A 26,450-nucleotide genomic window follows, 5' to 3' on the forward strand; every position below is an offset into this window, starting at 1 on the left:
AGCTTCTTCTAAAGTTCAAAAAGTATTTCTGTATTAGAAGTCAAGTATTATTTAAAGAATGTTTCAAAAGTCAATAAATGGAAATTAATATTGTACATTAGGTATGATAAACATTTGTTTGTCTTTACCAAATTTTGTTGCATAGTGTTAGGCCCAACGACTGATTGCCGCCGTGTTGTCTATCGAGTGTGTTTAACGTTCAGTGTGGTTGAGCTCAAACCTTGGTGGTTAAATCGAGTGCCGTTGAGGTGGCCACCTTTACGGCCATGTTGGGTGGTTCCGGCGAGCTCAGACGCAAACGTTTCGAGCCATTTGATTCCTGCATCAGCTCATTCAATTTGCGTTTGATGCTATCGTTGGCCTCATTATCACTAGTGTTACTTTTGTTGTTGTTATTGTTGTTGTTGGTATTACTATTGTTGTTGTTTATGTTATTGTTTAGCTTGTGGGGTTGCTCTATGCTGGTCTTAACCGTTTCCGTGGTGCTGTTATCCTCGAGCTCAGCCAGGGCTGATTCCTCATCATCCTCGTCGTCTGCTTTTATCTCGAGGACTTCATCAGCTGTTGCCTTATCAGTTGCTGTCTCATTATCACTGTAGATTTCGGCATCGGCTGCCTCCTGGCAGCTGCTCTTAATACTGCTGCTACTCCGGCAGCTGGAGCTGGAGCTGCCAGTGGTTTTCATGCTTAAGTCAATGGGGTTATCCTGCGCTGCTGTATGGACATCTACTAATTGCTCCGGCTGCTGCTGCTGCGGTTGCTGGGCTGGCGATCGTGGTGGCGTCATGGATACCACCAAATCTTCCTCTTCCTGTTCTTCCTCCCCCGGCTCTAGGTCCTCTTCAACGGCCTTATCACTGCCAGTGCCCGTTTCGCGTTCTTCATCATCCGCCTCGCCATTGCTCTGCCTGCTCTTCAGGCGCTCCCGCCCGCTTTCCGAGTTGGGCGTGACCAGCGCCGATATGGAGTAATCCTGCTTGCTGTGCGGTGGCAGCTTTGTCGCCAGCGGCGGTGGACTGTGCTGCTGTGATTTGAGCACCGCATCCAAGTAGAAACGTTTTGTCAGCTCATCCGCGGAGCTTGTCGCCGTTCTGCTGCCATTGGGCAGTAAATTATTGTTGTTGCTGTTGCTGTGGTTGGGACTAAGAGCCGCTTCCTCTTTGTGGACAGTAAATGGTGCCGACGCATGCATCTGCGGCCCAAAGCGCTGCCCACTCACGTTGCTCGAGTTGAACAAATGCTGCACTGCAGCAGCGGCGACTGCTGCCTGCTGCTGCTGCTCGGGCGTGGGCTTCAGCAGGCCCTGATGGTGGGAATACAGCGCAGGATGATAGCCGGGAAAAAGCAAATGCGAGGGTGGCAAAAATGAAGGCGGTGGCATCACGGGCATCGAGGCGAGCCCCGGAAATGGTAATGGCAAAAACGGCGCCAGATCCTTGCGTAGTTGTGGCGGTCGCCCCGGCGTTGTGCCACTTCCAGTTTGGCTGCCATCTATCACGGCATTCTGCTTGCCACCAAGTTGCAGAAGCGAGTTACCACGCACGCTGCTCACCTCCACGGAACTGTCCGAGTTGTGCGAATCCGGTGAGCTGACCGAAGGTGACGCGACGAGCGATGGATGCTTAATGCCGCCATAATCCCCACTACCATCCAGTCCCAGCATCATTAGCTCCTCCTTGCTACGCGGTGGTCCCGTCGCATACAGACCCGGATAGCCGCCCGCCGCATGTCCCAGCATGCCTAGTGCGGCAGCAGCGGCCGAAGGCGCTGACACGCCCGCCATGGTCTTGACACAGCCATTGGATGCGCCTCCAACGGTGGCATTGCCTCCGGCGCCCGCCTGCTGACTGTTGTGGTGTGCTGCCATCGCCGCGACCGCCTGCTGCTGTTGCTCCTGCAGCAGACAGTGTATCTTGAACCAATTGGAGCGTCGGCCATAGCGTGAGCCGCTCTTCGACATGCCCACCATGAGGCACTTCTTCAGGCGGCAGGCCTTGCATGCCGTGCGATTCTTTTTGTTGATGATGCATTCGCCGTTATTTTTGCAGTCCGATATGGAGGACAAATTGTTGTACGAGCGGCCAAAGAAGGACTGCAAGTAGAGCAGAGTCAAATAAGAGATTATTTTCTTTTACTCCTCAAAGGAATTATGAATATAGAGCATGTTTTTATGTTCTATTTTCTAAATTATAGTATAGATATTATATATTAGAGTATTAGCCTTAATTGTTAATTATCACTAACTAACTATGGGCTTCTGCTAAGAAAACATACATATATACAAGCCAGAAACCTCTTTATTTATTTTTCCTTATCAAAGAGGACTTCGAGACAACTCTTCTATTACATAAACGTCTGTCTTAAGTCAAAGTTATTTTTATAAAATCAATGCAAAATCTCTAATTTTAACCTGTTGCCATCTTGTGATTGATTTCTAAGCGATATTCCAGGTTAAACACGTGATCTTCACCCGTTACACTCATTCGCATCTCTCAATAACAACTTCAGTTTAAAATCTGTTTACCATTAGATACTCTTCCTCTTTTTTCTACTGATCTATTTGTTTTATCATTGATATAATGTGTCTTTACATAAAACTCAACTCGTGTTTACATTAATTTCATGACTTTTATTGTGCACCTTGCATGCTTTCCTTTCACACATACTCACATAGAGGGCGCCACTAGTTGGTTCTGTTTGGTTTCGATACCTCTATTCGATACTTTTGTTTGTTGCCCCTTGAAGTTCAAGAGTTTTCGATACCCTGTGCTCAATGAATGCTTGACCGGGTGTATCATTAAATTGTGCGCTTGGACTACTATATCGTACCGCTCTCTAGAAAAAGTTGGTTTTCATATGAAGAATAACGAGCTTCATTCTTTGTATCACGTGGTCCCATAGGAACAATCGGTAGGATATGAAGCTTTGCATAAAATTACTTCTATTCTTTCTAATATACAGCTTTGATGTTCAGTCAGGGTATTTTTCAGCATGTTCTCAAACCGTAGCCGAACACTCCCGGCTCTTTTATAAGTTCTGTGCTGGTTTATTTCTCTTTCCCTCGGTCTCTTCCCCTATATCTATGTCTTTCTGAACTGCAGAGACTTTTCAGCGCCTTAAAGCCGTGATGTCATTCAACAATAATATCTCATTAAATTTTCTGATGATTCATCAACGGCTGCTGCTGTTGTTGGCGGTGTTGATGCTGTAAAGTCTTAAAAGCTCTGCCAAAAAAAAAGAAGCGAATCGACATGCAACGTGCACATCCACGTCCACGTTCACGTCCACAGCCAGAGCCACAACCACCTACACCTACGAGTGGAACATTAACCGTTGGCTGGGCCACAATCAATTGCAACAAAGCAAACAAACAATTTAATTCAATGCGGCACGAAAAAGGCTACAACATGTTGCTGTTGCTGTTGCTGCCATCAACTGTGGCAAAGTCAGCGAGTCGCAGCAGCAGCATGTTGCAAAGGTTATAGGCTGTGCAACACTTATGCCAAGTTGCAATGTTGAACGTAAATCACAGCGCAGCTTGGCAATCAAGTTGGCGTACGGACGAATAGTCAGACAGTCCGTCGACCAGACAAACAGACGGACAGTCAGACAGTAGGACAGTCATGTCTGTCAGTATTCAGTCAGTTGTTGTCGTAGGTGGAGTTCGAGTTCGAGTTGCTGTGTGGAGACGCGCAAATCGAACCACGCTTAGAAACAGAAACAATGCGAAAATCCACTTTTAAGGTTAATTGGGCATCAAGATTACTGGGTCGGAAATGGAAATGGGGGGATTTTCGTATATGTATGTTTATTTATTTTGTTTTTTTTTTTCCTTCTCGATTTCTTCTTCTTTTTATTGTTGCTGGTATATTCTTCTTCGGCTAAACGTTTTCGCTTTCAGTTTCGTTTGAAAGAGCAGCAGCAGCAGAACCGGACGAACTTCATTGCGCCGGCTATTTACAGACAATTTTGTGCGCCAAGGCGGATTCACTTTTGTTTGTTTTGTCGAAATCTACCAGAGTCTACCCTTTGCTCTTGGCTCTTCACTAAGTATTCTCATGCCTTTTAGCCTTCTGCTGCATCATCATCATCATCATCGTCATCATTGAAGCGACGCGCTTTGGTTCGTTTTGGGAGTCTTTTGTTTTGGTGGGCGTCAAATTAGCCGGCCCACGCCATGGCGCACAAATCAAATAATGTTGACCCACAAATTGTACGTTAGTTGACCTTTTTCTTCTAGCCAAAAAAGAAAAAATAAAATAAAGAAATCCTCCCCTCCATCCAGTTGCCTGTGCTCCTAAAGGCATTTAAAGTACTCGTGTTTAAATCAATTATGCATTTTGTGGAGCGCTCTTTTTGTTTAACTTTGACCTTAGCCTGAGGCGTTCTTTGTTGTCGTTTATCTTATTGTTGCTGTTGTTGTTGTTGTTGGTGCTCGGTTGATATTGCTCGTAATGAACTCAACATTCCAGTTTTGGTATGGCACCATTTACTCTACGGCTTTGTCACGATGCGGCCAGCGATTTATTATGGAATGCCAATAGCGATCGATAACTATTATTCATATTGGCAGGGAGGCGCCGAGTGTCGATTATTATTATTATTTCTATGGAAAATTACTCGGTGTACGTTGCTATCGATAGCACTTGTGCTTTTACATGACATCTTGTGCTTAGAAGAAATCGATAAATGGCATGGGCAAAGCTTACGTAAACTATCGATAGTAATAATTAATATAATAATCACATTTATTGAAATATCAGTGGTTTAACTAAAGCAAATCCACAAATACAATTTTTTTGATTTAATAAATCGATAACATGAATCGATAATTTATCTGATTTATCGATACATTTCTTAAGAGTTAATAATTAATAAATAAGAAACTTTACTCACCTTACAACCTTCGCATGTGAATGCACCAAAATGAAATCCAGCCGCCGGCTCACCACAGACCTTGCACGTCTGATTCATCTGGAAAGCATGAAATGAAAAGGAGCATAAAATGATATAAGACATTAGCTGGCATGTTCTAAATCTTCTCTAACTGTCTCTGTCTTTCGCTCTTGCGTGCAAAGAAAAAGACAAAAGCAAATGCAATAAATTCATAAAATTTCAATTAAATGCAACAGCAAATCATGACACGAGCATCTTGCGCTCTCCATAACCCAACAGAACTAAGAGCAAGTGCGCCGCCAGCGAAATTCACACGCATTAAAAATTAAAATGCAAACATAGTTTGTCATATCGCAAAATTGGTATCAACAACAACAACAAAAAAAGAAAGAAAAGCAAAGGAAAAACCAGCCGCACAACAAATGGAAATGGAAATGGACGATGTTGCCGTCGCTTACTGGGTAGCTGGTTTGCCGGTGCTTGCTGGCTGGAGAGCATAATAAAATATGAAGATGAAATCAAATGAAAAATTGCCCCAGAGCACTGCGAACATTGTAGCAGGCGAGCAAACTAGCAGCGTGTAGAGCATTTGCATTTATATGGCCTGTGCTGTGCTGCTCTTGCCTGTTTCTGTTACCAATCTCGCCTCTTGTTTCCTTTGAACTGTCTCGCGGAATAGACCTTAGCAACTTGTTGCCAAGGTACACACTCGTATATTTGTTTATTTATTGCGAGCGAAATGTTTATCAACAAATTGCCATCATTGTTGCTGTTAGGGGTCGCCTTGTTGTGCTTTATTTGGGTTTGGGGCGTTTGGCATTTCCATTTGGGGCTTGGATCTTGGCGGCATCGTTGTGGTCGCGCAGTATTTAGTTTTTTTTGCACTTGTAGCTTTAACTGGAGCAAAACTTGGTTGACACGCACACACGCAAAGTTATAGAACAAGCCGTGGGAGACTTTGGAGGGAAGACGATTGGGAGCTCGAGGAGTTCATAAAAATGTGCTATGTATATAAAAAATGTTGTCCCTGAATGATTGACTGGCTGAGTAACTGAGTAACTGAATAAACTAAAAAAATCGACAAAATGCACGTTAAGTGTGTGGATTTGCAAAATTACTTCCTTTTTGTTGCCATTTTATTTTAAAAATTTCACCCACAGCAGTGGAAAACTGCAGAAAAACGTCTGCTTGGAATTTTGTTGTTCACCGTCTGATAAGCTTTAAACTCATGGTCAAAGATTTTTGTAAAAATTCTTTTGAGACGTGTCTCACACTTTTCGGTAAATCCCCCGGAAACCTGAGATCAAAGGTTGTATGAGCCAATCTTAAAATTTCGTTCGATCGGCTTTAACCATAATTGCGAAGGTCTATATAAAAACTTAATGAATACGTATTGTTGCAATTTTTGATTTTCTACCACCAACAGTGGAAAATTGGCGAAAACTCGTTTTTGTCAAACTTCTTTGTTTACTGGTTGACTGGAAAAAGCTCGTATGCATAATACTCAACAATTTTTAAAGCCATATTCGCTTTTTAAATCATATTCTAATCTCAACTAAAAGTTGGTATTTTCATTCAGTTAAATACTAAATTCTGTTCATTTCGATCCGCTACATTCACCGATGCGAAATTTACATGGGAAATCGAAACGTTCACAATAATTTGCCATAAATAATACAATTATTAACACAATAACAACCGCTGCTTAAGGATCGTTTGATCTTCTATCTTTAGTAGCTCTCATTAAAGCGAAATTGTTTCAGGTGGCTACGGCAGGTGGCTACAGCTGCACATGCTCAGCACTCGGGTTAGCCGCCGAGTGCAGTTCACTTTTTGGTTGGGATTTATGTTTTATAGCACCAATTGCCCCACTGTCAATTCGCGGCAATAATTTTTCCCATCTGTCCAAACAATTGGCACATTACAAAGTAGAGAAAGCATTCAACACATTCACTTTTGGCCAGGACCCGGTCTTCGGCCCGCCAACCTACGAACTGTGCCCACCTTGTGGCTGTCCGTTCGGGGCGGGGTTGGTAATAAGGGGGTCGGGAGGAAGGCTTAAAAGAATGCACCACACCAATTGGCTTAGTTCGCTCAGTTCCTTGGCTTGTTCGGCCTGTAAAACATGCTAATCTGATTTCGTGTTATGTGTTGAGTTTGGCTCCCCAGCTCCAGCTGAAGCCCCAGCCCCAGCTTCGACCCGTCCCGTCCCATCGCATCGCATATTTGTTCCGACTGGGTAGGAAATAAATTTTGTACGTTTAGGTTTCATAAAGCGTCGTCGGGTCTGCTGTGGCTGTTGTTGTTGCTTGGATTAATCGACAAATAAAAATCACATAAAATAAATTAAAAATTATGAGTTTCAAGTTTCAACAACCAGCGGATTGGCAGCAGATTTAGTTTGATTTTAAATCACAAAATAAAAAGAAGAATAAAGCAAGAAAATGGGGGGAAAAAATAACAGAGAGAATAATAACAAAGTTGCAGAGGCTGCGAGCTGCCTGATCGTCTGTTTGTCCGGCGTGAAATTTATGCAGACAATGTGCAATATTAAAAAGCAATAAACATTTATTTTACAACAGACAAGTGACACTAGCTACTAAAAGCTAGAAAGAGAAAGACAGAGAGAGAGAGAGAGAACGGGCAGTAGGAGTGAGAGAAAGAGCCACAGAACGTTTCTCTTGGCTGCGGTTCGTTAGCTTTGCGTTGGGGATAAGCCAGCGTTTGTCTGATTTACACACAATATGAGGCTATATATGCATATATCATATATGATGATACGAGTAGTCGATACTGGCTACCAGATTCGCTCAGCTGCATGTGGCCTGAACTTGTTTAGAGACGTGTTTCAATTTATTTGAAGTGTCAGCTAATGATTTGCGAGTTCATTTTAATCTCCATTTCCATTTTACCCTAATATAACCCAGCACAGCTTTGGTTTAACGTGGGTTGATTCTATTGTACTATGGATTTCAAGCATAAGATGCAATATAATGATAAATAAGTTGATTAGGGCTAAAGAAGGGAAAGCGACAAATCGAGAGGCTAAGTGACAAAGGTGAATCAGAGATGCTTTGATACTTTATTAAGCTTGCCTCGCTCCAACGAGGACACATCTCTAAGTAGATTTATCAAAAGTCGAGTTTGAAGGACAAGTGGCTATTAAAAAGAGAATATATAAATTCCACCAAATGGCCATGGAGAAACTTAACGCTAATCAAGAATACAAAAACCCCACAAAAATTGTTCTTTTTCAATCACAGCATAAAATTTGTATCCAAATTTTGTTTTTAATATTATACTTAATTTTAAGTTTTGCCACCTTCTTAAATTCTATATTCATGAATAATCAAATACTTCTAAAAAGCTCATTAAATGCCACTGTTTAAGCATATCATGTTTCATGTTCATATTTATCGAATGACTTCATTATAAACAGACCGTTGTTTGGTCATCTTTTCAAGCGACCCACTAATTTGGGTACAGGTTTTTAAGAAATTTATTAAGTCCGCTTATTGCATAATTCTACAAAACAAAACTGAGCGAAGCTACCAACATTTTAAAGCCACAATTAGTGGCTATTAAGTGAAAGTGTTATAAATTAAATACGCCACGCAAACAAATACTTTTAACAATGTATTTGGAATTTGTATGCATAATAAAGTATTTTTATACTTTTGCCTGGTTTGTTTTTTGCTTAAGCCTAAACAAAAATAAAAAAAAAAAATAAAAAAAAAACAGCAACAACAACACTGCAATTTGTCAAGCACCCTGCTTGGCCGCCCGCCCGCGGCATATTGATGAGTTCAGCTGCAGCCAATTTATTTTAATTAGTTGGTATATTTTACGCGTAGCTAGTTTGTCTAAGAAAAAGTACCGAATACTCCGAAAAATACCTGAAAAAAATAAACCATGTTTGCATCGAATTGTTTTTGGGCGAGAATGCATAACCAGAAGATGCCCTGCACACGGGAGTAAGGCCTGTTTTGCATGGATAAGTATCTGATTTGGACTTTATGGCAGGATCTGAGTTCCTTCCATAAATATCGGTAGGCATTATCAGTGATTATATATTGATCGATACATCGATATATATGTATGTACGATTGGATCGGAAATGCACAACTTTTTGGAACTGTCAGTCAAAGGATAAACAGGGTATACAAATTTCAGCTAATTCAATTAGTTTGGCAAAAATTTCCCGCGTCGTCATCAAAACTGACAGCACATAAATATATTTTTGGATCTTGTTGATTTTGTATGTGATTAATTATCGCTGCTGCTGCCGTTGTTCGTTATTTCTGATGTTGTTATTTTTTTTGTTGGTCGTTTGTTGTTAACCTTAAGTCAAACAAAAATAGCAAGTAGAATTTTTAATATTTCACTGGCTGTGATGATGCAATATTGAGATATATCAAAAATTCATGCTCATTATAATATGAAATTATTAAAAGTAATTCAGCTACGAAAAAACTGAAATTAAAAGCACGTTTACTCCAGTTTCAGCGCATCGTCTCGCAGTTGAGCTAAGTGCCATTAACGTGGCCGCCGCTTCGTTTTTAGCCAAATAAGCGCAGCACAAAAAAAAAACCAGCAAACTAAAAAAATTATGATAATTGCCCATCTTGACCTTGGCAACATGTACAACTGCCACAAATACTGCTCGTAATACCAAATGCGCTGCATGGCAAACAAATTTTTTGCACATCCACAAGACTACACACTTGGGCTCTGCAGCAGGCGGCAGCGGGCAACGGGGCGGGGGCGAGGCCCCATAAAAGTCAGCCATGTGCTCGTCTCGCATTGTTTGCATGCAATTATAAAAAGCGCAAGAGCAAAAAAATGAAACAGAAAACAAAAAAAAAACATAATTTAATTAAAATGAAATCATGCACAAAGCAATTGCCTCGCTTTGTTCATTGTGCGCAAAATGCTCAAAACAAATTGTTCTAGTTTTTGTCTATTTTTTTATTATTTTATTTTTAATTTGTTTACTTTTTATTTTTATTTTATTTTTTTTTGCATTTAATTTTTATTCATGACTCGTCGACACTGAAGACGGCCGCGCACAGTGTGTTGGTGTTGCCTTGTGGCAGTAATGCGAAAACAAAAACTTAGCTAAAATTATAATCCACGATTTTGCGTAGTGCAATCAAAACTGGGTTTTGCGACTGCCAAACAGATTACAGTATGGGGGGAGTGTGTTTTGTTCGTTTTTATATTTGCCAGAGAATGGCAGGAGCCCATTAAAGTAAATTTTCAACTGTTTTTGATGAAGGATGATCATAGACTATTAAAGAGGAAAAACATTTTGTGCATTTTTTAAATTAAAGAACAACTTAAAGAGACAATTGTATTCCATTTTAAATACTGCTGCCAGTAAACAGTTAAGAATGAGAAAATTGAAAAAATTAAAGCTTTGCAGAACGATAGATAGAAAGAGGGAGAGAGATAAAAAACATATATCAGCTTGATTTTTCTTACAGGTCTCCTTCGCAGATACCTTATTTATGGATCCCATAAAATTTGGATATAATGATATTAATTGGTGTTCCAATTTTTTGTTCAGTGTATTCATTAAATTCAACTTTCCCAAATCACATATTTGCGCTATTTGTTCAACATGTTCAAGACTATAGAAAACTAGTTGGAACAGCTTTGAAGCCAGCTGCTAGCAGCTGTAGCATCTTCAACGGCCACAAAGTCATGATGAGTCATGTTTGTAATGCGAACCCGTTTATATATCAGAAGCCATGGTCTATGTAAACTTGATGGTTACCCTCCTAAAAATTGTCAAAATTGTTATATAGCGTGTTTGGCATTTGGCCGCTTTGGACGTTTGCCGTTTGCCGTTTGCTTTCTTTTTGCCGCGTTACAAATACTTGAGGCCTTTAGTCAGCTGCACACGCATCGCATTGCGCATTGTGCCCGGATCTGTGGCCTCTCCCAGAACGAGCTTAGTCACGGGCCTGGCCAACGAGTCGAGCAATTTGTCAAATGCGCATCGCGTCTGTCTGCAGCAAAGGCAAAACACACACAAAAATAATAAAAGAAGAATTTTTACAAATTTCCACGGCCCTTAACGAAACGACAACTTGGCCCTCGGGGAGTGATCAATCATAGGCGAGGATTCGCCTGCCCAGAGATTCTCAGTTCCACTGCAGTTTGTACGCGCGTGTAAATTATTATTTGTTACACTTTGAGTGCGCAGTTTGGCAAAATCTTAAATTGCAAAAAAAAAAAAAATTCTGAAATTTTTTTTCTTTTGACAAATGATTCGATTTCATTTGAAATCGACGAGTGCATGCGAGCTGAGTTAATTTGTGTGTGTGTGTATTTTATCCTTCTTCCTGGTTGAGCTGGCGCATTCATCATTCTGTAGGAGCTGCTGTCAAGTTTGTCGCTTAAGTCTTTCGTTTGATTTGTACTTAGCTAATTGCTGCCGCTCGCAGTCAAGTTGCTGTCTAAACTACATAAACTAAAACACTATAATTATGAACTGTGATGATGAAAAGCAAAGTTTTTAATATTTATCGCAGTTGTTGTTGTTGCTGTTGTTGCTGCTGGTGCTGGTGCTGCTGCTGCTGTGACTTGAAGCATCATCGTTGCTGTCTCAGTCGCTCGCTGCAAGCTCTTCAAGCTGTCAAGCAGGAAATGTTTAGATTTATAATGTGCTCATATGTTGTTGTTGTTGTTGTTATTGTTGTTTTACGACTGCATTCCCCCATGCTCATTCCCGGGCTCATTTGCAACCCACCCCAAGCCCCACCGTTGCCATCTTAAGCCCGCGTCTTTGTCATTATAATTAATTTGTAACTATTTTTATGAGCTCATGTGAAATTTAAATGCACTTGCACTGTTTGTCTACTTGTCCAGAATGAAGCGCCCAAGTACCAAGTGCCAAGTGTCAAGTGCTTGTGCAATTTCCGCTTAAAATTTGTGACCATCCGCCAAACGGTTAAAATTATGCTGAAAAATTGACAGAATACGTTAACGGCTAAAATGCAGCGTCTAATTTTCAATAGAATACGAGTCCACATATGATTTACCAAGACAAATTTGCAAAACAATTTTTACCTCGAGACGCAACAGCGTGTGGGTCTCTCAGCATGTAAACGAATGAACTTTAATAATAGGGTATTGGTCATTTTACATATGCTTTGTAAAAATATAGTAAAATGCATTCTTTAAATGAAAAAACACATTTGAATGAAAATTACATTTTATATATATATTTACATATATATTTTTTTTTAATTATTCCTTTAATTTTTTTTACTAAAAAATGGTTTCAAGAGCTGTTAATAAGTTGTTTAAATCAGATATATATTTTTTTCAGTATTCAAGTTAGGGTACTCAAGAATTCGTTATATTGGGTCGCTTCTTCCGTTACTTGTTATGCAAATGCGTGCAAAATGTGCGAGCTTTTCTTCAGACTTTTGCCTGCTTGTGGTGATTGTGTTGGTGGTGGTGCAACCGCTTGGCTGCTTGTGCCTGTTTTGGCTTGGAGCCACACGTTCGCCAAGCTCTCTGGCATTTGTTACAATTTTAAATGTTAGCATAGGCAAACGAGGCAGGCAGGCAGGCAGCCAGGCAAAGCCTGTGCCAATTGTTGCTACAAGTGTTTGGCTTGACATTTGAGCGCGCGTGCGCCTTTTAACGTGTGCGAGCCACTAAATTTTTGCTGGCTGCAAATTGGACCAGCAGTTGACAGGCCTGTCGAAGCCACCTGGCGCCCCCAGGTGAAAAGCCTGCACAACCAAACCAAAAAAAAGGGCTTGAAAACTTGGTGTTACAAATTAGTAAACGCTTTAGAAATTGCATTTAAAGTTTTGCTGCCGCTGCCGCTGTTTCTGCTGCTGCTGCTTCTGCTTCTGCTGTGACTTTGAATGTCCGGCCATGAATTGGCATAAAATTGTATTACTGACTTTAGCTGGCGGCCGGTTGAGCTGTTGGAGCTGCTGCCTGTTGATTCAATGAGCATTTAACTGCACTAGATGCCAATGACTTGACACATGCGAATCAAAAGGGGCTAAAACTCAAAGCTCAGCACGTCAAGCTTAAAGCCAGTCGAACACAGAGAGACGCGATTGCCAGACAAACTGATAGACAGTCAGACAGACAGCTGGCTAAATGCAGCAGCAGGGGGGCGAAAACTGTGCTGGGAGCGTTTCTCATGATTTCTGTGCAATCGCATTTTGTATAATTTTATTTTATACTATTTTTTTTCGTGCTGCCTGGTGCTGCAGTTGACGGTCCGACAAACGACAAACGACAGTCAAGTGATGTGAAGTGTCTGCCGCAAATGCGACACGAGGAAACTAATTGTTGACTACTGAAGTTTATTTTTTCTTTCTTTTGATACCACGTACACATTCACAATGGATAAAAGGGGTATTAAAATAGTGACATCTTCGACTCTATATAGTTTATATAATCTTGCTAGAATTATATTTTTAAAGCTATACACCGTTTGTTTTGTTTATGACCTGAACATTTAATAACGCTCAAAAAATAAACGGAGAAACTATTCATAAAAATGTGTATATAAATTAAAGTGCAGCTTGAAGCAATTTAGAGCTGGGTAGAGGGTATCTTCTCGTTAGTCCCTCTTCTTGTTATTTAATAGCAATTTGATTTTATATTGAGGAAGTTATAGAAAGTTGGACTCAACAAAGTTAAATATTAACAGTTTGCATAGCAATACATTGAGGGAAAGAAAAATATAGAAAATCTAAAAGGCCACAGCACGAACCTAGAAATTATCGCCTTCCCATTTATATAGGACACATTCGCTTTAGATTGCGGCATTAAAAACAAAAGACTTAGGCAACAAACTCGCCCAGTTTCATACGTGTTGCTTTCGCCGTACACTCGTCTCGGTCTTATATTCCTTTCAACTCCTGCTGATAAATAACTCAAAAAACGAAACCAAAAAAACAAAAGACTTAGGCAACAAACTTGCCACCTTTTTCATAAATCAACACGAAAAATTCACAAATGTAGCAATTGCCAAGTTGTTGGTGAAATGGTTCCCATAGCGCCTTCAAAGGCACATAGTTGCACAAATTGCTCGTTTTCCGAAAAACCAAAAAAAAAAAAAAACATACAAAAAAACAACAACAACAATAACAAGTACAAGCTTGTGCACTGCTCTTATTTAATTGACTTTTGACTCCCGAAATCAGGCGATGGCTGCAAAAAGTGCAGAAAAGTAGCAGACAACAACAACAACATTAGCAACAGGGAGACTATGGCGAGGAAGAGGCAGAAAAAAGCCAAAAAAACTCGCACAGATAACAACGAGACAACAAACAAATAAATCGCATGCAAAGCTCAGAGCAGCCACAACAAAAAGCCAAAACAAATAAACAAACAAAGACAACGACAACAACAACAACGGCAACAGCAACTGCGACAACAACGACGACGACAACGACAACGACGCTGGGGTCGCCCAGGCTGGGCAGCAGCAACAATAACGAATGAAAACGAAAAAAAAAATGTGCACTGTGCAAGTGCAAATAAAAGAGACGCGGACACATTTACTTATCGCGCCTCTTTAAGGCTGCAACAGCAGCAACAGCAACAACAACAGCAGCTACAAAAAAAAAACGGTGGCAACACTGGCAGCAAACAACCAACAAAACACATGCAAAACGTTTGCAGCGACGTCGACTGCGACGCGACACTAGTTGACCAACTTCTGCGCCGCTCGCTGCTTCTAATGATCCAATTCCCACGAGCCGCCGCCGCCGCCGCCGCCGCCGATGACACTGACTGCAACTGCAACTGCTGGAGAGGCTGATGCTAAAGCAAAGCAGATGACGACAACAACAACAGCAACGACGCTCGCCCAATGCAAAAAGTAGAAGGTGGAGGTTGCTGCCGCTGCCACTGCTGCCGCTGCTGCGGCTGCTGCTGTTGCTGCTGGCATCGCCTGTTTAAACAACTTTCAAAGTTAATAGTCTGCGCCATGGCGAGACAACGTTGGCCAGATCCCAAACACACACATATACCAAAAACCAGCGAAAAACGCGCGGCCGCAGCGAAACAAGGCAATACCGAAAAACCCAGCAGGAGTCACAGAGCTGCAGCGACTCTCGCTCTCTGCCTCTGGCTCAGTTCATGAATCATTTCTCGCCCGGCATAGAAAGCTGCCTCCTGGCCCTGCCCTGTCTCCATCTCGGTCTCGGGCTCTGTCCGCTTCAGTCCCGTCCTGGTGTAAATTTGCTGCAACTTGCCTGTTATTAAGTATTTTCGCTGACTATCATCCCTGGCCTCTCGCCAATGCGGCCACACAGCGCACAGATTTACGTATACGTAATGCGACTAATTAAAATTGAATTTGAGATTTCTTTTTTTATGTTAGTTCGGGCGGCGTGGGAACATGCAAAAATATTTTGAATTTGGAGTTGATTGATATAAAAAATAATTAAATGGTAATCAGAAAGAAGTGAACAGCATCACATACCATGGGAATTGAGGTGGTCCAATTTTGTTGACTTTGGCAATGAATATTTCAGCATGATCAAGAATTTATATACCTTGCGTGTTCGACTTCTTCTATGCGTTACACATATCAGTACAAGATTATAATTAGCTGAACAAAAAAGGCTTGTCATATTATAAGGTCTAAGCCAAAATGTATACAGTTTAGCTGACATTCTTGAGTTCAACAATACAATCCCCTGACAAGTCTTTTAGCCCTTTTAATTTGTACATATTCTGTCTATTTTAGTGCACTTTATAATATTTAGAGTAATGGAAATCAGCAGAAAGCTAATTATTACAAATTGCACTCATGTTGTTACCCAGCTTTTGCTTGTTCTACAAAGTTTGTTAATTAAAATGGAATTAAGCTAACGAATATATATATATTTTGGGCGTGGGAAGATGTAACTGCGCTTGCCAAATTATATCCAATGAAATCAATGGCACTTTGTTGGTATTTCTTTCAAGACTTTTGTCTTTTATGTTGAGTTTTGGCAAGCTAGGCTGAAGGTCGAAGCCAATGCTTCACAATGCTCATCCCTGGGCTCCGCAACACGTGTGCAGCAATCAAAACAAAAGCAAACACAAAAACAATAATAAAATAAAAAAATATAATAATAAATAAAGAAATAATAATAACAAAAGCAAAAACTCGCATTTGTTATTAGTAGCGCAATGCGATTTACAAATAACAATGGGCACAATTTGCTCGGCTCATTGCTCAGGTCTAATGTAAGCGGACATCTGCTGATGCTGTTGCTGCTGCTGCTGTTGTTGTTGCTGCTATAGTATACGCTATATAGTTAAATGAGTAGATATATATATAGATAGATTACTAGATAGGTAAATACTTGACTGTATGCAATTTATATAAATTTAATTCAATTTGCTGCGCTAAATCGCTTGTGAGTCGTGCAGAGGTCGTCGCATTTGGATTCTCAATTTAAGTATTCTCTATAAACACGGCCAGCTGGCCAATTAATTGAATGCTTTGTACTGTTGTTGCTGTTGTCTTGACTCCCAATAGCTGGTAACCACAATTCTAACAATTTGGCAGCTCATTACCAAACACCACAACGCAAAGTTGCCTCCAATAAACGGTGCACAACCTTGACCTTAAGGCTAACATTTGCCGCTGCACCATCATTATTATCATTATTACAGACCAAAATTATAACATTTATGTTACGCTTCTTTGAGGAAAGCTCCCTACCCGATGTTGCCCCCCATATATAAGAAACTAGGCGCCAACAGTTGGCAGTCAACAAAATCCACGTAATAAAGTGGCGGGGCAACCAGTCGGAACACATTGGCGGGCTGGCAAGTGTTGAACTTGAAATCGAAAGCAGAAGCAAAAGCAAAAGCAAAGGCAATGGGCGAAGATAGCAACAACAACAACGACAACAACAAAATTACGATACTTAAATATTATTTGAGCGTATAGACGAACTTTGTGTGCTCTAACTGAATGATCTATAAATTATATATTGGTATGCTTAAAATCTTTCAGCTAATACGGCCAAAATGTGCACGCTCGCTCTCAAATGATTTCCCTTTTCTATTTAATTCTTAGTTCTAAGAACGCGTTAATTGTAAATCTTTAATATAAAACATTTTCTTATATTGATTGTAAGCTGAATTTTGATTCTATTACTTTAAATAAAACAAAAAAAGGTATAGGTTGACGATTATAACGCTCTATATTGGAGTTTCTTTAAAATCAATTAAGTTTCATATGTTCCATAAGGTCGTCTATGCCCCAGCCCTATAACACACCACAAACACCTTGGCAAGGCCACGCGCCTGCTATTAACTAGGCGCATATAAAAAGGTGTTTGCTATCGAAGCATGGCATGGAAGTACTTGGCAGTACTTGTTTCCGTCCTGCTCCGCCCCCTGTCTTATCTATTAGACCCACGCGCTAATTTGAAAATAATGCGCTCAATCATTTTCACATTTCAACTTTTGCGGCTGCTTTTCATAAACACACACACATAAAAGCTAAATAAAATACGAACTTTAAGAGTTCGCTGCGTTTTGCCAAGCCGCCCCTCCGTCACTCCTCCTACCCTGTTGAGGCAGCTGATTGTCTGTATAATTACATAATATTGCATAATTTGCAAAGTACTTTGGCTTTGGGATTTATGCTCTGTTAGCTACAGTCGACAGTACAGTACCCGAGATTCAAGCGCTAGGTATTGGCGGGGGGAATCGGGCGAGACTTGGACTCAGCACAATGCTGCCTCATTATCGTTTTGCTGACCGGGTCGCTTTTGGTCTTCTTCGTTTTTGTTTCGTTTCGTCTCGTCTCGTTTCGTTTCGTTTCGTTTTCGTTTTCAGTATCAGTGCACAATGTGGTACTTAAATAATAGAAGTTTAATAGCGTTTTGTTTTCGGTACTTTGTCGGTACTTTGCTTTGCCTGCAAGTAGTTAGCTTTTTTTTTGCCCGTCTTGTTTTTGTTAGTTTTTTTGCTTTTTGAACTACTAATGCATTCAGCTGTGTAGGATTTTGTCAAGGTTAGCCAGTTGTTGTTTGCAGCGCTAGTTACGGCGGGCGGATATAATGACTTCTGATGCATGTGCTTTTGGCCAGCATCTTTGAGGCGGAGCAGAGGAAGTGTGCGCTCTTTTCAAAACTAGTGTAATTGTTCTTAAGTTCGTTCAAGTTCGTTGCCTGAGTCATTTGTGCAACATTTGTATGTTGCAACGACTTTCAGTTCGCTAATTTCGCGCATAAATCATCAAAGAAAATCGCTCGCTCGCTTTTGCCGTATGTAACTGATTACACACACATGCACAACACGAGGCACAACCCACCAAATCAAAGAGTTGTTTGCCAAAAGGCACAAAAAACAAAAAAAAAAAGTAGACTCCAAATGATGTCTGCCACAGGATGAGATGCTGCATTTTGGGGCGCCTGAAATGTATCTGCAAATAAATGAAGTTGTCTGCGCGCTGCCAGCCATGCAACTCACTTCGGCTCACTCGATTCTCTAGTAGAGTCATCAAGCCCAAGCTCTAGCTTAAGCTTCACTCTAGCTTCAGGATTGATCATTGATCTTTTGGCACTCGCCAGACACATGCGCCGCAGACAGTGCCTGCGCCTTGTGCCTTGTACATTGCTGGCTGCCTTCACGAAATTATAAATAGTGCAAATGCGTGCAGTGCATCATCATCATTAGTTTTTGGCCAGGCCAATAGACTTGTCTAGCCAAAACGAAACGGAACGAAACGAAACGGGGCGAGGCGAGCTGGGGCGCGCCAAGTCGACTTCGGGCTGCCCTATAACTTGTTTGGCCAATTATGCAACACAAATCATCAGCTGCAACATTTGTCTGTCCTGTTTGTCCATTTGTTAAATTATTTCAATTTGTTTTCTTTTACTTCATGCGCTTTGTAACTTAATTACAAAGTGCGATGCTGACTGCAGTATGTCTCGTTTTTTTCATCTTTTTATCTTCTTTTATTCTTAACAAATTTTACCATATCAAGTTCGTGTCCTAAGTCTTTCGTTTTGTTGCAAGCATTTTCTAATTGCAAGTTAATTTCTTGTGGCGAACATAAATTTAACATTCTAATTGAGTTATCAACCGCAACATGTACACCACACGAGCAAAAATTCCAACAAGGAGTCCCACAACAGCAACAACAACAACAACAACAACCAAATGAGACGGAACAACTTTTACAGCTCCTCCAGAGCTAACAAAACTGGCTACGCATGTGAAAAATTGCAACCGGCTATGGCTACAACCGCAAACCAACAAAAATTGCAAGCAGCCGCAACAACAACAACAACAACAACTACTACTCAAACAACAACAACAACTGTTGCTGCTGCTGCTGTTAGTTGCTGTAATTACATTTTGTATGTTTGTGTGTGTTTGGAGCGCGGCAAATGCTTTTTGGGCTTTTGCTAATTTGCTAGCTGTGCTTCTGTTTTTGCATTTTGGCCATGTTTAGCCATGGCTTTGGCTTATTTATTTTTAGGCATTTATAACTTTTTGTCTGCAGCAAGAATTTTCCAACGTGCAAATATGTTGCCAGAGCCACCGCCGCCGCAGCTCGTAATTAATTTACTTTGTGTGTTCGCAGCGGCCAACAAAATATGAAAAAATCCATTACGCAAATGTTTATGACCAAAATGGTCAGCGGTAGCTGCACCAGCAGCAGCATCAACAGCATCAGCATTAACTCGCAGCAACTGGCAGCAGCCTCGTCCAATGCAAATAGAAAAGATGCCAAAGAGTTGGAGCTGCAAATGGAGTTGCAGATGCGTGCGACGGAGTCGAAGTGCATTTGACTGTAAGCCACCGCTGCTGCACGGCTGTAAGCCACCAAGTCAATTCCAAGTCAAGTGTCCGGCCAGGCCTCACACACGCACACACATCTGCACACAAACACACGCACGCACACACAACTCAACATTGTAATGCGTTTCTCTGTACCTGCCAATATGAATTTTAGTTGATTTTCACCAGTTGTTATGTTCGTTGTCTAGGTCTTTTGTTTGCCATACCGTAGGGGCGTGCCAGTTCACATCTATAAACATTTACGTTTGATTAGCAACAAAATTAGACTCACAACAATACTAGTAACAGCTTTAGCTAACAAAGTTGTGCTGCAATTAAATGCTGCTTAAGATACTTAAAACGGATTTTGGCTTAAAATAATGAAACAACAACAACAGCAACAACTAGTTAAATTACAGATTATGCCAATGTTATGATGGTGTCTGTCGTAGGCAGCTTCTTTGTGTATAAGCACAGAGGAATAAAAGTTTAGATTAAAAATGGCTAGTCAACAAATAGCAAGCATTGCACATTGTTTATTAAAGGGATTAAATAGATTATATGATTATTTTTATATGCGTATAATACGCATATTTCTATTAAAGCTACATTCTTTCTGTATACTTTTTTTTTAAACTGCAATAATTCATTTCTGGTATAGGGTACAATTTTTTTTTCAAGTTAACTTAATCACGACAAATAGATAGAGAGAGATAGGGATAGAGTTGTCATTAAAAAGATTCAATGTGCTACTCACATTCCAACAAAATCTAACCTATATCGACCTAGCATTATATATGATGTTATAGAAAAAATTGTTTAAAAATTTGCGTTTGTTTTTTTTTTTTTTTTTTTATAATATCTTGACCAAACTCGGCAGATATTAAATACACAACCCTTATAACATATTTACAGAAGCTTACCGAATTCCTCTAATTTATAGCTCCTACAAGAACAAACGGCTTTTGTATTAAAGCACTTTTATGCTACAAATCTACAATGGCATTAAAGGGTACAAGGGTATATAATCTTTTAACAATTTTGTATACAAAAAAAAAACTGGCTATAACTTTTTCTCCATCTATTTGTCTCATATATCATAATCGCAGTTGCCCCTTATTGCTCATACATATTTCTGAACTCTGACTTAATCTTGAGCCGAATCGTTAAGGTGTTCTTGTTCTTGTTGGTAGCTTCATTTAAATTAAACATTTAGTTTATCGTCTCACATTTCAACTAATTAACACTACGGCAGGCCCGCCTCTTTGGCAACCTCATTTCTAGGGGCCGCTCGGCTGTTGCCGCCGACTGTTTTGGAGTAAACCAAAAATCGGCTTAGGATCATAAAAAACGCACTTAAATAAAATTTAATATTCAAATATTGACATTTAGTGCCATGTTAGCAACAACTTACGTGGTTTTGAACCCATTCGAAATTTCTGTATAGAAATCTATTTAAAATACGCAGTTTCTAGCATTCGAGCCGCTTAATAATATTAACTAATTGATCTGCATTAATTTAAGTTGACATGAAGTCAAAAAAAAACACGAAAAAAATCAAAGTTCGTAAAAACAGGTGAAGCGGTCGCAGCTGCCATTTATGAAGATCAAACAGCATTGAAGTGTGTGTGTGTGTGTGTTTGTAGTGTGTATTATGATTATTATATTTATACATAGTATGTATTTTTTTTCTTTTCTAAAAATTATGACATCATTTAAATATTTTCGCCTCAAGCTGTTGTGTAAACTGGTTTAGGTTTTTTTTTTTATCAATGTTTTTGTTTTATCGTGAATTTTTCTCTCCCTCCATAAATGTTGGGTAATTATGCACGGGCTTCCAAAAGCTCATAATTCATAAATTTTTGCGCCCAATTGCGAGATGCGGAAGCGCTTTTGTTTTCGATATTGATATTTGATTTCGATTTCAAATTTTCATTGCCTTTGTCTTATCGATGATATGTAAACAAAAAACAGCAGCTAATAATTTTTGTTAATTTCTTTTGTTATCAAATGCACGTGTATTATATATCAAAGTTTACTTTGCTTTTGAATTGTTTTAATATGGCTTTTGGCTGTGCAGCTCGTAAAACAAACATATTTAGCTAATTTTATATCATTTTGGCCACTTTTTAGCTCGTTAAGTATGCAATTTGTATACCCTATAATATTGACCCGCATTTACAGTTGCATTTCTGACTCTATAAAGCAACTCTTGCTAAAGATTCAGCTTACGAAGTGAATTAAGCTTAATTGACGCCGTAAACCAATTCATATATAATAACAATAAATATTGATATTTAAACTTCTCCTTTGACTCTTACTTCTTTGGAACCTGGTTTATGCCAGCTAGGCATTTCCTAATTGCGACCAAAACTCAAGTTTGTTTAAACTTTATGCATTATGTTAACAATTTGTTATACTTTTTGAATGTAAACGTTATTGTTTATATATCCTTCAAGGCCAATTAACTGATGGCCAAGATTGTGCTAAAGATCACGAAACTATCAGGTCTGTCAATTCAATCAAAGGGGTATTTTATCTTCGGCTCACCCAAGATAATCGTTTTGGCTTTTTATACCCTTGTGCTCATTTCTTTTTATTGTTAACTTGGCGCTCTGCATTTATCATGCGTGGGGTTTCGTGTTAAAATATGCGTCGTTTTACGGCTGAGCTTACAGGCAGCTAAACCGACTTGTTATAAATTCAGCATATATTATAATATTAAGCGGGAACTTTAGAGCTTGACTTACCGCATACGGATTATCCTGATTCATCATTGCAGATGCTTGAACGTTGAGCTCTTGAGCTCAATAGAGTGTGCTGCAAGAGAGGACAACAAATATATAAATATATATATGCATATAAAAATATATTTCAATGATAAATTAGATGGTAACAGAAGACTTTATAGCTGCTGCCATTTGGCTTTTAAGTATGCCAAGTAATAATCATAATTTCAATATTTATTACAATATAAAATGCAAATGCTGCTGCACCCATAAACACAATTTATGCCCGTTGTGTTCGCCTTAAATGTTAATTGTAAAGTATGGCAAAGCTGTTGCTCCAAATTTGAGCTGAGAGGCGAGAAGATGCTCTTTTTCTGGTCGCTCTGGGGGGAGTCCAGCAACTGCAGTGAGTCGGTCAGTTGGCGGTCCTGGTCAACTGTCTTACCATGTGTGACCAACAGGTGTTAGCTGTTCTTGTGTTTATTGTTGTTGTTGTTGTTGTTGTTGTTGCTTGCGGCTGCCACATTTGCATTTAATATGTGCACAAGTTAACACGTTTGTACTAAATACTTTCACACTTTGTCTCCCTCTTCAACCACGAGTGCAATAGGAAGCAGCAATTGTTGTCTTCCGGCTTGCCTTCACAAGGATGCTGTTGCATTCGCTGAAGCAGTAACAGTAGCAGCAGCAGCAACAGCAACAGTTGCAAATGCACAACAACGACCTTGATGTGTTAATTTGTCGTGCAGAATCCATCCAAACACCTGGCCAACAAAACTAAACACTCTACTTTTATGGTTTAGTTAGGAGCTTGCAGTTAAACAAAAGACTTAGGCAACAAACTTTTTGCTTTAGCACTAAAAATCAACAATTAAAACTTTGCTCTACTGACAATTACCCTGTAGTTATTTGAAAAATTTCAGACGATTATGTCTTCTAATGCAAATAAATGTTGTTGCAGCAAATTATATTAATTTTAGTTTTATATTTAATTTATATATTTAGATTTTCAATTGATTCTTTAATTTCACCTAATTTTTGGCACACTCTTAAAAGTATGCTACGTGTTCTTCAGTAAGTTGTGTGCTTCTTATCTCATATTTTAAAATAATTTGACCCATTTAAACAATTCTTATGCAAGGAAAGTTAGAATAAATATATAAATCTTGTAACAATTGGTTTCTCTTTTGCTTGCTTTCTATGAGGCTACAATCCGACTTGCTTTGCTGAAACTTTTCGCTCTTTTCCACACCTGTCTAATATTTAACCAATATACCCGCTTTGCCCTGGTTATGCATAGCATGTTAAGTGCACACTTTGCAGAACTTAAGCCCACAAATCACTTGTAATAACTGTGGGGCAATTGTCAATATTTGCGACACATGCAAGCGGCATCCAAGTCATCTAAGTCTACAAAGGCAAATTCTTTGATTGCAATTCTAGGCTAGTCGATAGTTCGAAGTTTTGTGTAACAAATTCAAGCAAATAAAGCTTTACACGCTATTTACCTTTTAGAGCAAACATGTGAAGTTTTTACACTGCAAAAAACCACGAGAACAATAAGTAGTTGCATTAAAAATATGCAAAAAAGCTGCAATAAAGCGCCAATTGTATGTAAAGAAATCTCAAGTATAGTCTCAAGATTTCAATAAAACTGATTTCGGTTTGAATGTGGAGCACCAAAATATATGCCGCATTACTATGAAAATATCAGAAATACCTTAAGCAATATTTATTATACTAAACGTCAAGAGCATAGAAGAGTATATGTAGGGCTGCTACAAAATGAACAGAGCCAAGCTATCTCTATATAGCTTATATTTTGAGAAAATTAGACCGCAGCATATTTTGATTAATAAATATTTTCAACTATTATTGCTTGGGTGCAGTTTTGAGCAGTGTATGGACTTTTGGCTTACATTGATTCTGTTACATAGTCGTAAAGTTTATTTGCCTGCCCTTGTCGATTTCAGTTGTCGCTGTTGCTGCTGCTGTTGTTGTTGTTGTTGGTTGCTGTTTTATGGCCGCACTAAAAAATGCACTGTCCAACAAAACGGACAACTTTCTCACCATGCAAACCAATCCTCAATTGTCAGTCAGTTTGTCAGTTTTGCCTTTTATCTGCTCGCCATCTTCGACGCATGTTTTGTTTTCTTTTTGAATTTTTACGTTAATGAAATTCACATGTTTGATTTTTATGCCATGGCATCTTTTTTTTATATGTATGATGAATGTATCTCAATTCGTTCGCATGAGTATGTTCCATTCGTAACTCAGGCCCAACAGACTTCCAATCAAAATTTATCGCCAGGCTGCGATCCCTCAGCTATAAGTCGTATTATGGTTATGTTAATAGCTGATAGTAGCTTTTAGTTTTTGTTTTTTCTCGAGCTATTAATTTTTCCAGCTAGCCCGCCTGGCAAATTATGAATGAGTCCAAAGTTTCTGGTTCTGTTTAGCATCCCCATAAAAGAAGAATAAGAAATTACAAAACGAAGCATCTCTCATACCTTATCAAGAAATGTGAGCCTTTGAACTGCACCGAAAAGCAGTTGAAATATTTTTTCTTAATCCAAATTTGAATAAGCTCCGATGCGATGCACTCGGCGCTTTTTGCGTTCCGTGTGTGTATTTTTCACGTATTTCAGTTACAAATTTTCATAGCGCACTGAGCTGAAGTTTGTTGTTGTATTTCCTATTTGTTTTTTTTTGTAATATTTTTTTTCTTATTGTTTTGCGTTACGGCAAAATCGAAAAATCATTTAAGTTGTTTGTTATGTGTGCACATTGTGAACTCTCCGGGCGTTTATTTCTATTTTTTATTTTTTTTATTATTACTATTTTTTTCACCTTGCGCCAATAAAACGTCACTTGAGCGTACAGTATTTTAGCAATTGTTGTTGTCGTTGTTGTTGTTGTTTGTCGCTGCTAAATTGCACTTGACTTTTAGAACTTTAGACGAGCGTGAAGCTCAGCCACATATATGTACATATACACATGCTTATAGCAACGCAGGCACATACATATACCGATCTTAACTCTAGAACTGACACAAACACGCGTTCGTTACGCTCCCTGCATTAGCGTGTGTGCGTCTGTGTGTATATATAGCACACTTGGTGTGTGTGTGCGTGTGTGTAACCATTCAATTTGCTGCCGTCTAATTTATATAGAACATAGTGAAAGATGAGTTATATTTGACGTGTGTTCAGTTGACTCTCAAGTGCATTTGTTGTTGTTTTTGTTGTTGTTGTTTGACTTAGGCCACACCTTTATTTGGTGAAAAGGCACTTGGACTTGGCCTGGGCAAATGGCGAACAAGCGCGCGCCTCTGTTTTCTTTTTTTTTATGCCTATCATGTGTGTGTGTGTATTGTGTGGTGTGTATTAAAGGTGTGAATTCTAAATCACTTGCGGCACTCTATGTTAACTTCTTAACTGTTAATTGGACTGTTATTGGGGTCACTTGCAAATTTGCATACTTGGGCGGGATGGTGGTAGTCAAGCGCGATATATATCGATTGAAAAGCGACAATCGTTTATCGATAAAGAACGCACGTTAAGTTGTAATCGTTAAAAAGCCGACGACGCTGCCGTGCGAGCGTGCGACATGCGATTCGAGCGTGCGAGCAAGAAGCGCGAGCTATCACTAAAGACTGATGTTAAACAGTTCTGCAAAATGCTCCGGCTACGAAATACCGAACCGCACCTGGTAGCGGCAACGGCTGCTGCTGCTGTTGCTGCGACTGCTGACTCGGAGGCCTCTGCAAAATGCTCACGAGCTCTGAGATGCTTTGCAATCAGCGGCGCGAATACGAAGCGACAGCCGGGGTTCGGCTTCGGCTACCACACGGCAGCAGTAACAGCAGCAACAGCAACAACAGCAACAACAACAACAATGAGAAGAAGCTACTGCTATAAACAAAAACTACAAACTGGTTGTCTCATCAAAAGACAAACAAAACCTAGCAGAAGACGTGCTCTCTAACGGTGGTTGGGCTACGTCTGGCTGGAAGAGAGCATTTGAACAGCCGCTCAA

General features: G+C 39.7%; 2 protein-coding genes across 3 annotated transcripts in view; one reads left to right on the forward strand and one right to left on the reverse strand.

Moving 5' to 3' along the window:
• Nucleotides 1-26,117, reverse strand: knrl (knirps-like). Its single transcript, XM_064685011.1, has 4 exons — nucleotides 24,923-26,117; nucleotides 22,434-22,503; nucleotides 4,897-4,974; nucleotides 1-2,092 (listed from the first exon to the last, which is right to left on the reverse strand). The coding sequence occupies exons 2-4, from the start codon at nucleotides 22,458-22,460 to the stop codon at nucleotides 215-217; spliced, it is 1,983 nt and encodes a 660-aa protein (XP_064541081.1). The 5' UTR covers nucleotides 22,461-22,503; nucleotides 24,923-26,117; the 3' UTR covers nucleotides 1-214.
• Nucleotides 1-26,450, forward strand: part of LOC135430346 (uncharacterized) — a 169,811-nt gene that overhangs the window by 45,319 nt on the left and 98,042 nt on the right. The gene's annotated exons all lie outside the window — the stretch shown is intronic.

This window comes from Drosophila montana, unplaced genomic scaffold (assembly GCF_035044405.1).
Source record: "Drosophila montana isolate Dmon_TW-CO22-7 unplaced genomic scaffold, ASM3504440v1 contig_3003_1, whole genome shotgun sequence".
In the NCBI taxonomy this organism is placed as follows: Eukaryota; Metazoa; Arthropoda; class Insecta; order Diptera; family Drosophilidae; genus Drosophila; species Drosophila montana.

Bases quoted from the DNA above. Each gene is read 5' to 3' on its own strand.
- knrl (XM_064685011.1), bottom strand. From the start codon at position 22,460: ATGATGAATCAGGATAATCCGTATGCG. The intron at 4,975-22,433 runs GTAAGTCAAGCT...CATGCTTTCCAG, and splicing joins ATCAGGATAATCCGTATGCG to ATGAATCAGACGTGCAAGGT. The intron at 2,093-4,896 runs GTGAGTAAAGTT...CTCTACTTGCAG, and splicing joins TCACATGCGAAGGTTGTAAG to TCCTTCTTTGGCCGCTCGTA.